This window comes from Canis lupus, chromosome 27, assembly GCF_048164855.1.
Source record: "Canis lupus baileyi chromosome 27, mCanLup2.hap1, whole genome shotgun sequence".
Lineage (NCBI taxonomy): Eukaryota > Metazoa > Chordata > Mammalia > Carnivora > Canidae > Canis > Canis lupus.
In genome coordinates this window covers 8,175,371-8,189,804 of record NC_132864.1, presented here as the reverse complement: position 1 = coordinate 8,189,804, position 14,434 = coordinate 8,175,371, and the positions used below count along the sequence as shown (strand labels likewise).

General features: G+C 55.3%; 1 protein-coding gene across 21 annotated transcripts in view; it reads right to left on the bottom strand.

Moving 5' to 3' along the window:
* The window catches only part of RIMBP2 (RIMS binding protein 2), a 224,486-nt gene that overhangs the window by 60,450 nt on the left and 149,602 nt on the right, over positions 1-14,434 (bottom strand). For 13 of the 21 annotated variants that reach the window (XM_072802123.1, XM_072802119.1, XM_072802121.1 and 10 more), the window contains 3 exons: positions 11,916-12,020; positions 3,905-3,955; positions 2,433-2,453 (listed from right to left, as the gene is read on the bottom strand). In XM_072802123.1, the coding sequence (XP_072658224.1) occupies positions 2,433-2,453; positions 3,905-3,955; positions 11,916-12,017 (174 nt within the window). In that variant the 5' untranslated portion in view covers positions 12,018-12,020. The remainder of the gene's footprint in view (positions 1-2,432; positions 2,454-3,904; positions 3,956-11,915; positions 12,021-14,434) is intronic. The other 8 variants (XM_072802130.1, XM_072802111.1, XM_072802118.1 and 5 more) reach the window with 2 other exon arrangements.

The following is a 14,434-nucleotide window of genomic DNA, read 5'->3' as shown; positions in this document are numbered from 1 at the left end:
AGTCTCGCCAAATGAGACCCAGGGATGAAAGGAGCCTGCGAGGGTTCCTTCCTGGCTGTGACGAGCGTCCTGGAGTGGACGGCCAGCAAGCTGGGGGCAATGGGACAAGGTGCCGGGAATGTGCCTGAAGAACAAGCCACAAAGCAGCCAAAACACACGCAAAGCACACGGCACTGACAGTGGGTTGAGCAAGCATGTCACGGGGCTCTCCCCCGCAACCAACCCCAGAGCTGGCCACCTCTTGACCCCACATGCAGGCATTGCTGCCCTGCATCTTTCCTCAGCGGCCTCAGACAGCACTACCCCGTGGCCCTCCTGCCCTTGGGGCCTGGCTCTACTCTAGTGAGCTGTGTATCCCCAGGCAAGTGACTCAAGTCTCTGTGCTTGACTTCCAATCCATGAAGAGGATGATGATGGTAGCAACCTCCTGGGATGGTTCTATGGATTAAATCCGACACACGTGTCCAGTGCCTGGTGGACAGCGACCACGAGGTGTGAGCCATCAAGTGGGAGTGCTGCACTTCTGAGTCTTGCCACCATGTGAACTCATTCACAATTCAACTCTTGCTGTGGTTTTGTCAGCAGGAGAGCTGACCCCACCTCCTGGGGGGACAGAATGCTGAAGTCAAGGAAAGCTGGCTACAAAGCAGCAGCTGAAGGTTTGGCCTCTGGCACCAAACTCCTGGGGTTTGAGTACAGACTTTGACTTTTACCAGCTTGCTTTGGGAGAGTCAGTTAACCCGTGCTTCAGTTTCCTCTGGGCCACTGTGAAGATTAAATGACATATGTGCACTGTGTCCTAAACATCCCTAGATGCACCCTTAGGACAGCGGCTGGCACAAAGTGGGTGTTCAAGGAACCCTACTGTTACTGTCATTGGATTGTCATTACTATTATTAATTTAAAAATGTTCTCTTGCTTCTTGGTCTTGAAATTGCTCCCTTGTAAAGTGCCAGGGAAGCAGTTTACCTGAAAGTACCTGCTCTTCGGTTTACTGACCAGAGAGTACTCTGTCTTGATTCTGGAAAAGCTCTGTTCATCTTCAGCTCATTCCTGATGCCCCAAAGCTAGCCCAGATCATTCCATGGGTGCTAAGACTCTGCATGTGTCCTGACCTGGAATGGAGACCACTCCCCTCCTCTTATCCCTCAAACATCCTGGCCATTCACTCCCCAGAAATCAGTGCCTAGGGACCCCCACAGAACAGGCTCTGTGTGTAAGGCTATTTGGAGAGGGTTTGGTGTCACATGATTGCTGAGGCATCCCATGCTAGTCTTGATGGGCAGGTGGAGGCTCTTCCACTCAGGAAAGCACCTGACTAAGGGGAGTCACCAGTGTGCCATGTGCACACCAGGGTGCACAGCACCCTCCAGAACACAAACACATTCCCAAAAGTGCATGGCAGCTGCTGATGCTCCTCGCTGGCACTTCCAATGCAAGTGAGGGTGGAAAGGGGAGGCTCAGCTCACTAGGATGCTGAGCCATGGGTTGGCCACGACTCCAGGGGGCTGGCTTGTCCATATGCCCTCCTTCCCCAGACTAGCCTCACGGATACTGAACAATGCTTCCCAGACAGCAGCTGCATCACAACAGCCCCCCAGGTTTGGGTGGCTGGGTCTTCTCTGGCTTCTGGGTCCCTCCCCCAGACCTTCCCACTCCACAGGTTGGGCAGGACCCAAGGACCTGCATGTCTAGCAAGCTCCTGGGTGATACTGACACTACTGATCTGGGAACTCCACTTTGAGAACCACTCATCCCCAAAGTGGGAAAATCATCCCTTCTGTGAATACTCTATCAAACTCAGAGTTTTGGAAAACACTCAAAACCCTGCTCAGAGGTACAATGCTGTTCCTCTTGCCCCACGGGGTTAGTGAGAAGGGCAGTGGCCTGTCAACAGGGAGGAAGGCCGCCGCCCTCCCCTGCGGGAGGGGCCCCAGCAGCACACACAGCAGACACAAACACAAAGCTGGAACATTCGGGGCCAGGGTCAAATCCCGATGACCGATAGACTGGCTGTATCCTGGTCTCCAGGCCCGTGGGCACATGGCTGGCATGAGGACAGAATCAGTCCCACCAATTCTCACATCGCCCCCCGCCCCCAGCGGTCATCAGGGTTCGGGGCGGTCCACCCACCCAACCCTTAGGGCCATGGCAGGAAACAGGAGACCGGGTTCGCTGGACCTGCTCAACACTTGCGAGAACAGAGCTTGTGTGCTGGCGCCAGAGAGCAGCACCTCCTGCCAGGGAGCTCCTGCATGCTCCCGGGAGCCCCCACCCCCAGTATGTCAAGGAAGCACCTCGGGCTGCCGGCTTCGGGACAAGAGGTGGGTTGAGCGGGCCCAGGGACCCTGGGTGGTCCCTTGTGGCTGCCCCATGCACAAGGGAAGGCACCGCCCGGCACACTGGTGTGGGGAGGCGTGAGCCCGAAGTACCTGCATGCCGTCCAAGGTGTTCTGGGTGAAGCGCAAAGCAAGACACAACCACAGGAAGATGTAAATAAGAGAAGACACAGGATTCTCAGCACGTCAGCACTGCCTTCTCCGCTTGTTCAACCCAAAGCACATCTCGATGCAACCACCTGCCAATGCATGCACCAACACCCCCAGCATTGGGGTCATGGGACCCCAGCGGTGGCTCGGGAGGTGGATTAGAACAAGACACATCACAGCAACAGGCTTCAGGTGATGGAGAAAGGAAATGCGCTTGCAGCCAGCAGATGTCCGAATGGGGGTGAGGGCAGTTCAGGCGGGCGGGGGGTTATTTTTCAGGGAGAAGCATGGACTTCTGGGGCTCTGTTGCCATTCCCTCAGGTGGTAGATGTCCCCCCTGCCATTCATCACACTCACCCCTCCAGATATTCATTAGCTAATGGATGCTCTCAAAAAATCAATTCTAATATATATGATGATAATGGTGGAACCTTTCCCTGCGGGAGGAATAGATGTTAAAAGGCAACATAAGAGAATTAAGAGAGGCACACACTCTGTTTCCATGGCTGCTATGCCCCTAGGGACAAAGGACGGGGCCATGAAGGGGCAACTACACCCCATATCTGTGGATGGCAGGCCTGAGTGGAGGCCATGCAGGGCCGCCCCCACCTGTGTCTGTAAGGAAGGGGTGGTAACTGCCTGGTGTCTGTCTGTGGATGGGGAGAAGCCCTGGGTGCTCATTATGGCCGTTTATTATGCGTGAACCGTGCAGGTGGCCAGGGCCTGGGGGTGAGCCTGTGAGCTCCATGAAGACCTGCTAGTCCGTCCACTCACTAGGAGGCATGAGGCTGCGAGTGCAGGGACAGAGGTGTGGTCACGCCTCCAAGGACCCTAAGCTGGTGAGACTGGTGCCGCTTCCCTGAGGAGCCCCTTCCTCAGTCACCAGGGGTAGACCGGGCCCCCCTCACCACCCCGAGTGGCTGTGCTCACTGGGGGCGGTGCTGTGGCAGTGCCTAGAACAGCAGTCACCACTCCAGTTCCCTATGTCAGCCCCCCTCTAATTCTGCAAACGACTCCCCAGATGCCACCTGCCAAATGTTTCCCCAACATCAGTGCTGTCTCTGAAAATGCACCCTGCAGGGTTCCTCTGCTGGCGGGGTGCCCACAGGAACGCCCCCCCACACACATACACCCACGCTTTCTCCTCATTCCTGTGCAAGGCAGTGGCCTCATCCTCCTTGCTTGCCATCCAAGAGGAGCCCTCAGTGTAGAGCGGGTCCCATGTGAGGTCCCGGGCCTCAGGGCGGACTGTGTAGCCTGGGGACATGCCTTGGCCTCTGTGCGGTTGCATGGGCGAGTAGTGTTCGTGGCCAGTGCCCAATGGGCGCTCACGAGTGTTGCCCACTCGCATGAGGCACGAAGGCAGCGCTGACCTCACTGCCCCAACAGCCAGTGGGTGGAGCTCCAGCACTTACCTCTAGCAGCTGGACAGCGCCTTCATGTTCCTTCTTAGCTTCAACCTGAGCCTTTTTTATGATAAAAAGAGAGAAGAGTAAACATTTGAAGCAAGGGATGGAGAAAAGAATCAGATCAAGTCGGGGCATGGGTCTCTGATGTTTACCCCCCCTAGGAAGCACCTCATTCTGAGGATCTAGATCAGTTCTCATTTCTCTCCCCTTTGGGCAAACAAGAAATGAATACTGGCCGGCTGGGACACTCTGTAAAATGGGAAATCATGCCCTGACTTGGCAGCAATGGGATAGACAGGGGTGGGAATGCGACCAGAGCATGATGCAGAGACCCTGATCCTCGGGAGAGAGGCAGTCACACGCACAAGGAGGCTTGGAGAAGAGCTTGACAAAGCTCCCGGAAACCTGGGGCGGTGGAGGGATCACTGATCCTCTCCCCAGCTACCCTTAGCTGCTTGGGAAACAAGACGCCGCCATGCACTCAACCACCAAGTAGCTGAAGGTCAGCTGCGATCGCCCAGGGCCCCAAGGAGAGCCCAAGATGGGAGCCCCAAGCATCTGACAGGTGCTCAGCTGCTCAGCCTGTGGCAGGGGTGGGGGGTGAGAGGGGCAACCCTCTTCAAATTACTTGAAGCAAAGCCACCTGCTCTATAGAATAAGAAATATTCCAAGTTTCATCAAACCAGCCTCTCAGGATGGCTGTTGTTCGAGCACATGGTGAGTTCACACAAAACGGAAATGCAACATTATCATCCCTTGGTCTCCCCAACCCGAGGGCTGGCACTGTGACCTGGCCCACCTGGCCTCTGTGGCCTCCTCTCCTGGGAAGAGCCCCAAGGGCTCTGGAGACCTAGCCTCATCCTGATGCATGAGACCAGCTCCAAACTCTCAGTGGTTGGTTTACAGGTGGGCTTGAAGCCTGGCTACAGCTTTGCCAGGAGTACTAGGGGAGAGGGGACAGACAATCCCTGCCTTTGGGACCCAAGCCTGAGTGGAGGACAGTTTGGAGTGCCGCAGCCGTCCTGCCACCATGAGGGATGAGGCTGGAGCCGCCTCCACCTGACCGTCAAAAGTGCAGCCAATACACCAGGGAGCAAAGGCAGGAGCGTGCTGGATCTAGCCAAACCTGAAGCCCATTTCAGCTGTGTGCACAAAATTCCCTCTTTCTATTTTCTGTCCCTTGAAACCAAGAGTCCTACTGAACACAAGCATCAGCTCTTGGAGAACACACCATTTCCTGTTTTAAAGCTGGAGGCACTGAAGTTCCGTGAGAGCCTGAGGCTGAGTCCCAAGCCGAGAAGGAAAGCTTGCCCTGTGTGGCCATGTGGACAGACACCCCCTTGCACTGGTTTCAGTGGCTTCACAGATGTTCCCAGAGACCCTGAGAAGCAGGTTTTGGAGAGGTTTATCTCCTGACTGCAGGGCACCTGCCTCTTGGAATTTCAAGCACTCATGAAGAATCCATGTGTTGGGCTGAGATCTACATCTAGAATTCTCGGTTCTGGAGGAGCACGGTCTCTCAGCGCCAAGAGAACAGGTAGGGATGGGCTGCCCAACACTGCAGCCCCTCGGGAGGAGGCGGGAGCTCTGCTCACCCGGCTTGGCCCACGCACGGGGAGCCTGGGGTCCCTGCAGAGTTCATCCCCACACGTCCTGCGGGCGCATCTCTCCGAGGGGCTCCAGAGCTTCCAGAGGGAAGCAGACAGAATGCCAGATTCATTACACCACTCTTGAATTCAGTGGAATCTTTAAGTGCTTAAAATCGTTCCTTTCAAAGCAGAAATGAGACCGACAATAAATAACAGAACCAGGGGAAGAAAAGACAGCCATCCAGAGGACGTACGGGGATTATATAAATAACACCACCATTGAGCCACTTGAGTCAAAGATAGTTTCCAACTGGCAGGATGAAAAACAACAACAAAAAAAACCCAAAGCGAGCCATGAAAACTCGGCCAAGTTTGTGGTAATAACTCGGTTTCTGGCTTCAGGAGAAAAGCAGGAGCTGGTTTTCACAGGCTACTTGCAAGCTGGGCCATTTGGGCAATCAGAATAGATTGTTAAAATTAACAGAATTGTCAGCGCTGAATTCTTGCAACGTCTAAGCAACAGCTTACGTGAAGCTCATTTGGGGGCCGTGGCCAACTTGCGGGGGAAGCTGTGACCTTCATGCAGGCACGATTTCCCACACAGAGCACACGGTGATGCTTGAGAGGGCCCATGGCTGTCAGGGGCACAGAGTCCCACCGTCAGGGGAGGGGGCTGTCATCTGGGAGATGGAGCATCCAGGACGGTCGGTCACCAGGGCTGCTCACGTGGCAGTTTCCAGCAGGGCACAGGGGTGCAGACATGCTGGCAGACTTGGTGCCAAGGTCCGGAAATCTGGCTGCAACGGGCCCTGCACCTAGTGCTCAGTGTCTTTGGCGACTGGTTGGGGCTTGTGGGTGCTGGTGAAGATGCAGCAGGGCAAAAGCATTGTGGGGGCTGCAAGGAGCCTCATGTCAGAGCTGAGGGAGCCACCGACTGGACACCCGGTACCCCAGGCATGCGTGGTAGAAGCACACGGAACTAGGGCAGATTCTCCACTGAATGAACACGAGGTCAGTCCGCAATCTCCTACTATCTGCACACAACATCCACAAGAAGGATTTGAAATGGAGGCAGAGCAGCGATCATGATGTGCATGGTGGCTCGGGCTCCGTGGCAGCCCTAACCCTGAAAGCAGTCACTTCACCCATGGGAGGAACTCTGAGCCACAGTAAAATCAGTCAGGACTGCAGACAAATTTTAAATTTGGAAACACCCTTAGCTTATCACAGCTACTGTCACCAGGCAAGGATGCAGCTGGCACATGGAGCTGGAAGTCTGGAGCTGCGGAGCAGCCAGGCTCTGGCCACTGGTCGTTCAGAGAGGAGGCACCAGGGTGTGGGAGCCTGACCTGCAGGGGACTGGCGCCCACAGGCCGTGGGGAGGGCGGAGCTGTGTCTTAGTGACTCCTGCGACAGCCGTTCACGGAATACTGCCTAGAATTCATCACCGGTTGAGACCACCACCAAGTCTATTGATGGCTGCTTGCCACACCCCTTTCCTTGTCCCAGGCTCTCGATGCCTCTTCGTTAGTGTTTGCCAAGCACCTGCTGAGTAGGGGGCCGTGTCTCCGTGTGTAGACACTGTTCTCTGGGGACAGATCGCAGGCAAATCGATGAGCAAACAGCACCATCCGCAGGGTGGTGTGCTAGAGGATGCGGAGCAGGGAGTGGAGCCCCTCCCAGGAAGGGTGGCACACCAGGGACCTTAGTGACAAAGTAGGCCAGCCCTGCCATTATTGGGGGACCAGGCATCCTGGGCAAAGATCCAAGAGCGGGAAGATTTGGTGTGGTCCAGGCACGGAGGCCAGGGTGGCAGGAGAGGGGGAGGCAGGGAGGCTGGAGCTGAGAGTCCGTGAGCAAGCATCCCGGGCACCAGGCCCTGGGCTTTCCACACATAGAACAAACGTTCACAGGGTCGCTGCCTGATTGTTACTGTCCAGGGCCTCACTCGGCACCATGCCACCAGCCCCCAGAATGTGACCAACACAAAGTGCTCCATAACTGTTGACTTGTTTGTTGAATGAATGAAGACAAGGATTCTGGACAGAGCTCTTGGTTCCCTGATTTTCACGAGGCAGGTCCCATGGGACCACCGATGGCCCTGGTGGCCCACAGATAGCCCTGCGCCCTGCTTGGCTGTCTTCTGTATCTTTATTTTTTAAAGATTTAACCCATTTATTAATGAGAGAGAGAGAGAGAGGCAGAAACACAGAAGGAGAAGCAGGCTCCATGCAGGAAGCCTGATGCGGGGACTCAACCCTGGGACTCCAGGATCACGCCCTGAGCCAAAGGCAGATGCTCAACCACTGAGCCACCCAGGTGTCCCTTCTGTATCTTTAGATGCTGCAACCACCCAGCTACCAGAGCTACCGGCTAGCTGGACAGCCTCATTTTACCCTGATTTCCGTTAGAACAGCCTTGGGAATTTTGATCTTTCTTTCCTTAATTCAACAAATGTTTCCATTTGCTTCTCTCAAGCACCATATTGGGCAGAGGAGTGATCTTCTGGGGAGAGAGAGGCACCCCAGGGAAAACTTGGGGCCCGGGACCCTGGCAGCGGATGCCCTCACTTCCTCAGGGCAGCCCAACAGGAGGCTGAAGCATGGAAGCACCTGCAAGCACTGCCTGTCATTTAGAGGGAAAGTATACCCCTCCTTCCCTAACACCTGCTGTACATCAAGACAGGGACACTGCAGGCTCCAGGACACAGACAATCCAACGAAGTACAGACAGGTATAAAGGGAGCTCCCAGGAGGTGGGTCCCAAGAACTCCAGGGACAGGTGATGCACGGATGTGGCTGAGGACACCCTTCAACTTGGAGCTGGTATCGAGATGTCAAGTGGAAGGCTGGATGAAAGAAGTGGGTTCACAATCCAGCATGGAGAGCTAGAGGTGTGGCAGGTATCCAGATGGTATTTAGACCCACAGGGCCAGATGAGGTCGCCACGGGAGCCAGTGTCGACGGAGAGATGTGGCTCATGGACGGAGTCCTGGGGAACACCTGTGATGCTTATGCGGAATCTGCGTGGAAGGAAAGGTACTGGAAAGGGTGGCGTCCTGGAGCTCTACCACCCAAACTGTGTGAGTTAGAGAGGATGAGGACAGGGACCAGCCCTTGGCATGATGTCCACACCTGGGTGGTAATAAGAGCCACTACATGGGCAAGAAGAGGACAGGGGTCCCACTGGAGTGCAAGCAAGGAGCCTGAGAGCTGTAGCCAGAGAGAACATGTAGCTCTCAGAGATAAGCCCTCTGCTGTGCCGTGAGACTCCGCTTTGGACCTCAGAGAGTTCTGGAACTTTTATTGTGGTAGGGGGGCGAGGGCCAGATTCTGGTCAGCCCCGAGCCTTAATACTGGAGCATCCTGGCCTCACAGGTTCAGTGCAAATTCACTTTGTGCTGCTCGCCAGCCGAGTGGCATTTGGCAAGTTACTTAATGACTCCGGGGTTTAGCGTCCTTGATTCGGAAATGGATGATGACAGTACCTACTCTAGGCTCATAACAGGCTTGAAGTGAGAAGGTTCCATTAAAAATCGTCCCCAGAGCCCAGTAAGTACCTGGCTTCTTTTAGGATAAAGATGCCATTTGTTTCCTCAGCCCTTCCTGGCACGCATTACCCAGCGAGCTCCCAGCCCTAATGCCCCCCACCCCATACTGCCCCAGCCCGTCCACAGGTCTGTGCTGCTCTGCAGTGTTTATGTGGAAAGAAAATGCCCCTGTCCACTGTCTTTTCTCCAAAAAGTGAAAACATGGGACAGTAGGTCTCCTGAGAGCCAACTGATGTCCCTCCACTTGTGGCTTGGAGGCTTCCCTCCCTCCCATGCACCTATGTGGAAGTCAGCCAATCCAGGACCATGCCAGCTGCAGCGATGTTCCCATCCTCCAGGTCCACACTGATGCTCGATGCTCAAGGGCTGGGAGGCCCAGGGTCAGCCTGGACTTCCCCTCCCGGCATGCCCCACCCCTGCTCCTTCCACCACAGCCCCCGAGCAGACAGCTCAGCCTCCTGATCTGTCCTGGGATGCATCTACTTACTTCTCCCCACTGCAGCCGTTGCCCTAGGCCAAGACCCCAGGCCTCCCTGCCCCTCTGCAGATCAATCCCCAGCATGATGCTCGAAGAATGAGCATCACACCTTGTTAAACCCGTTTCAGCCTCCCAGTGGCTTCCTGTTCCCTGGGAACGAGATCACGCTCCTTCCCACAGCCTGCAGAGGGCTGGGCGCCATCTCCCTGGGACGCATCTCCTGCCTGCCAGCACAGTCTGCATCCCTCTAAGGGCCTCCTTCCCAGGGTGCCAGGGACCAGAGCACTTGCATTACCCATGCCTGCCACTCCCTTAAGCTTGCCGGGTCTGGATTCCTGCCCTCATGAACCTATCACTTCATTCTGTCCCACCCCCTCATGGCACCTGCATGATCTGAACTCAGTTCACCCTCCCTCTGTGAGGGTAGGGGGGAGCTTACTCTCCACGTGGGCACAGGCCATCTCCCCGCCACTGGGCCCCCCTTCTGGAACAATCCTGAGTGGCTGACACACAGGTAGCACACAGCCAACATTTGTTGAATGAATGAATGAATGAATGAATGATCAAATCAGCAAGTGTAGCATGCTGGCCCTCCATGGTGAAAATCAAATGGAAATATGAGCTCTAAAGAATCGCCAGTCTCATTCTGTCAAAGTTCAATATTCCTCTTCGAGTACTTTGTTAAAAAATCAGAGCTCTAAGCAGTTACAACATTGGCACACTGGTTTTGCACTAGTTTCTCTCCCTCTGCTCCTGCCTCTGATTAAGCATCAGTTTGTCCAAAATAGAGACCATGAATGAATGCAGGGAAGGGAGAGAGAAATTGGATGAAGCACAGAAAAGGCTGAATGACAGAATTGGCTCTGGTGCACCTTCCTGGCATCAGATGCTTTGTAAATAAAACTCCAGGCTCCTGGAGAATGCTCTGCTGAGAAACATCGACCTGCCACCCCTTCCGCACGGAATTCGTATTTCGCCAGGCTTCCTCTCTGCCTGGGAGGTGCAGGGCCAAGGAGGCGGGCTCCGGGGCTGCAGGGAGCGGGCGCAGGTGTCCAGCGGCCGTGTCCGGGCACCGGAAGCCCCTTCCACACGGGGCTGAGACACGAGCAGTGTCTCTGTCTGGACTCCAGCAAGCAATATCCTTTCTGGATAACATCCAATGAAACATCGCTTCTCGCTGTGCCAGTCAGCGCATCCTGGCAGGTAACAAGGCCGGACAGTCCCCATCAGCACGGGCTTAATGACATCTATCCTTGACGCATGGTCTCAATAAACCAGTAGAGAAGCAGACCAGGAAATTCTCCACCGGGTGCAAAGCTGTTCCCAAACTCCACAGGGGAAGGGGCCGTGCCAGCAGACACCCATCCCCAGCCAGGTGGGCACATGGCCCCAGCTCTTTGTTTCAGGATGAGAGGCCTGGAGAAGAGGTGGGCTCAGGATGAGAGGGCCACCCAGATGCGGGAGGAGCTGCCTGCGCTGCCAGTCAGCCAGCCTATCTCAGGAGTGCCCCCCTCAGGCTGCCATGCACCTGTCACCCAGACCAGGAAGGCTCTGGCTGGAGGCGCCGGCTGCCTTCTGGGGAGGAGTGGCCCCCAGGTAGGACTCAGGAAGGAAATGAGAACCACATCTGGACCCAAATCCCAGGTGAAGAGAGACAGGAGAGGACCAGGGCTGTTGACAAATTGCGGCTGGGGGCAATGTTCTCAGACCCCAGCACCACCACCACCATGGGTGCCACGGGGATATGTCCCCTGAGCTGCTCAGTCCTTGTTTCTAAATCTCTGCTTCTCTTTCCTCTTTCTTCTCTTTCCCTGGCTTCCCTCGCCCACGACATCATGCTGCAAATATTGCCCTGAGAGGTGCTTTGCTCACGTAACACTACATCATGAAAATCTCCCCAGTACAGCAGACATAAACCAAAATTATTCCTTTTGATGATGCTGTCCTGGTCTCATACAGATGCACCCCAATTTATACCCCCACCTTGGGTGGGCATCCAACTTAACCCCAATCCCCGCCCCCAACCCACACACCAGCACTGAATAAACAACCCCCCAAAACCCCTAAAGAACAAAGAAAACAAAACTCAAGTCATTTTGAACCGGCTCCTGAGGTTCTTGCAGGGCAATTTTTCCAGAATGTAAGGTTGCAAATCAAGATACATGCGCGTTTAAATTTTCATCAATGCTGGCAGGTTGCTTGCCTCCAAGGCTGAAGTGGCTGACACCCCGCCGTGGCCACAGGAGTGTGCTCTCCCTACAAGCCCGCCAGCACCGTGTGCTGGAGCCTCCAAGTGTTTGCCATTGAGCCCAGGGACGTGGGTTATTCAGGGGAGCTGGGTGCGCAGCCCCCACCACCTCCTCCCTCCACACCCCTACCCCCCGCGTGCCCACCGCTCACCTTCTGCAGAAGCTCGATCTCCTGCTGTTTGGCGTGGAGGACAGCCAGGGCTTGCTCATGCTCCAGTTCCAGCTGCTGCCGCCGCTCTGCAGCCTCTCGCATATGCTGGGAGGACAGGGCGAGGTCAGGGGAGACCCGGAAGTCCTGTGAGGGGGCCCTGCAGGATGCTCTGGCTCTCATCACCCTCTCTCCCCTGCCTCCCAGAGTCCTGATGCCAACAAGCCTTCCACCTCTGGTATCTCAAACACCCTGAGCATTTGAGCAGAACCAGAGGCCCTTGTGCAAGGAGAACTCTCTCTCCCGTCAGTTCCCCCAGCCTTGAGCAAGTGACAGTCACAGGTTATGGATCCTTACCTCCGTAGTGGGTATTGTTCCAAGCCTTTTAGGGTGATTTAAGTTCTGCAATCCTCCCATTCACCCAGGAGGCAGGCACTATAATAGGGAAACTGAGGCACAGGGAGGTTCTCCTGGCTCATCACTCAGCTGGCAAGTGGCTGACCCAGATTCGAGTCAGGCTCGATGAAGCCTCTGAATCTCAGGCTTTGGTGCTGTCTGCTGGCACTCTGCTCCAACCACACTGGCCTCTTTCCAGCAGCTGGCCTTTGTAAGGATTCCCGGCAGGTGCTTGTGGGTATGGCACAGATACCACAGTGACAGTGGAGACGCACCTCTGGCATTTTGGGGCAGTACAGGGCAGAGCCACACCTCCCTGGGTTCAAATCCCAATGCTGACCTTGGACCAGTTGGTGAGTTAACCTCTCCATGCTTCACTTTCTCCCCCTGGATGAATTATTTATTGGTATTATTAGCCACGCTCCCAATATGCCAAATAACTGTTGTTGATTGTTAATTATGAATCGGCACTTGCTTCGTGCAGGTGTTCTGAATGTCTCACAAGTTGGAGTGGTGCCCAGGTTCTATGAAGTGCTGTGTCACATCTCACCCTGAGCATGAGACCCGAGTGGCCACAGAGGCCTGGAGCATGTTGCACAGCACAGCACCCTAATCCCACTCCAGTGCGGCTCCGCATGCACAGGGGTAGAGGAGCCTGCAGAGCGAGCCCAGTGGCTTGGACCACAGCACCGGTAAGATGCGAGGAAGAGGCCATGCTCCTGTTTACGGAGCACTCATTGCGCGCCAAGCACCCACCAGTGTGTGCACTGCCTCATCTGACGCCGGCAGCCCGGCGCTGCGGTCACCACTGGCCATGGGCAACAGACCCAGAGAAGCCGAATGAGGCCACCTAGCACAGAAGCCTTTCCCAGAGCGGCAAGCGTCAAAGTCAGGGTCTGCTTGCTTGCTGACCTTTGCTGCCTGAGGCCTCCTGCCAACCACCTTCTCCACCGTGAAAATCCGCTGCAGGCAGATCTGCGCTTTCAGGCTCTGAGAGGCAACCTGGTTTGCATGAACAATTATGCAGCTGTCTAATTACACTATTGTTCCGGCTAATTCCTGTGCTTCTGTTTATTTTGGAAGTGGGCACTGCTGAATACAGCCTGTGTACTCTTTATTTAGCTTCAGGAAGGAAGCTATTAGGGAAGGAGGAAACTATTTTCCTTACAAGGATTTATTAGAAACACTGACTGGACAGGGAGATGGCCCAAGCGTGCCGCCACAGGCTTCGGGGCTGCAGGGCTGTCGCAGGGTAGCAGACCCTCCATGGGTTCCTTACCTGGACTTACAGCCCAGATGGATGAAAACCACTGGATCCAGAATTTTGGGGGCTGAGGAAACAGTCCTATGGACTGGTTGTCAGAAACGCACATGTGTGTACAAGTACGCGCCCCTAGTGGGGTACGCTGCTCAAGGCTGTGATGCCGTAGCAGGGAGGACAGATTCTCGGGAGCTCACACCCCACCTGTCCCTTCAAACCGCCCCCTGCCCCCAGCCTGCTGCTGTCCCTGCACTTGATGTCCTTCCCAGTCACATGGCCCGGAGGCGTCTCCACTGGCCACATCCACATCCTCACTGCCCACTCTGCTATTTGGCTTCTCCCAGCACTCAGCTGACACCCCCTGCCTGACATCCCCCTGGGTGACAGGGAAGCTAGGGGCCATCCAGCCATGGCCACCTCGTGCTCCAGGGACTCATCCTTTGGCACCTCTCCACCTACAGCCATTCCTGCACAGGCACACCCCGTGCCTGCCCAGAAGCCCGGGTCCTGCCCGGCTCCCTACCTGCATGGTCTCTTGACACGACACAGGGGTCTCTTGCTCTGCTGTAGTCTTTCCCAGGCTGATATCCCACATCACAGCTATAACTGCCATTTATACACTCATGCTTCCAAATTGAATCCTTATCTCTTTGTTCATAGCCACCTGCCCACTCACCCTCTCCACGTATGGTAGGAGGAATCTCAAATTTAGCCTGTCCAAAATTGAGGTCTGGATTTTCTCTCCCAAACCACTTCCTCCCCAGCCTGCCCATCTCAGCATGGGCACCAAACATCTACACAATTCCTCCAGCCAAGGAGCTAGCTGTCTTCCTCAGTCCCCATGTCCTTTCTCGCTCAACATCCA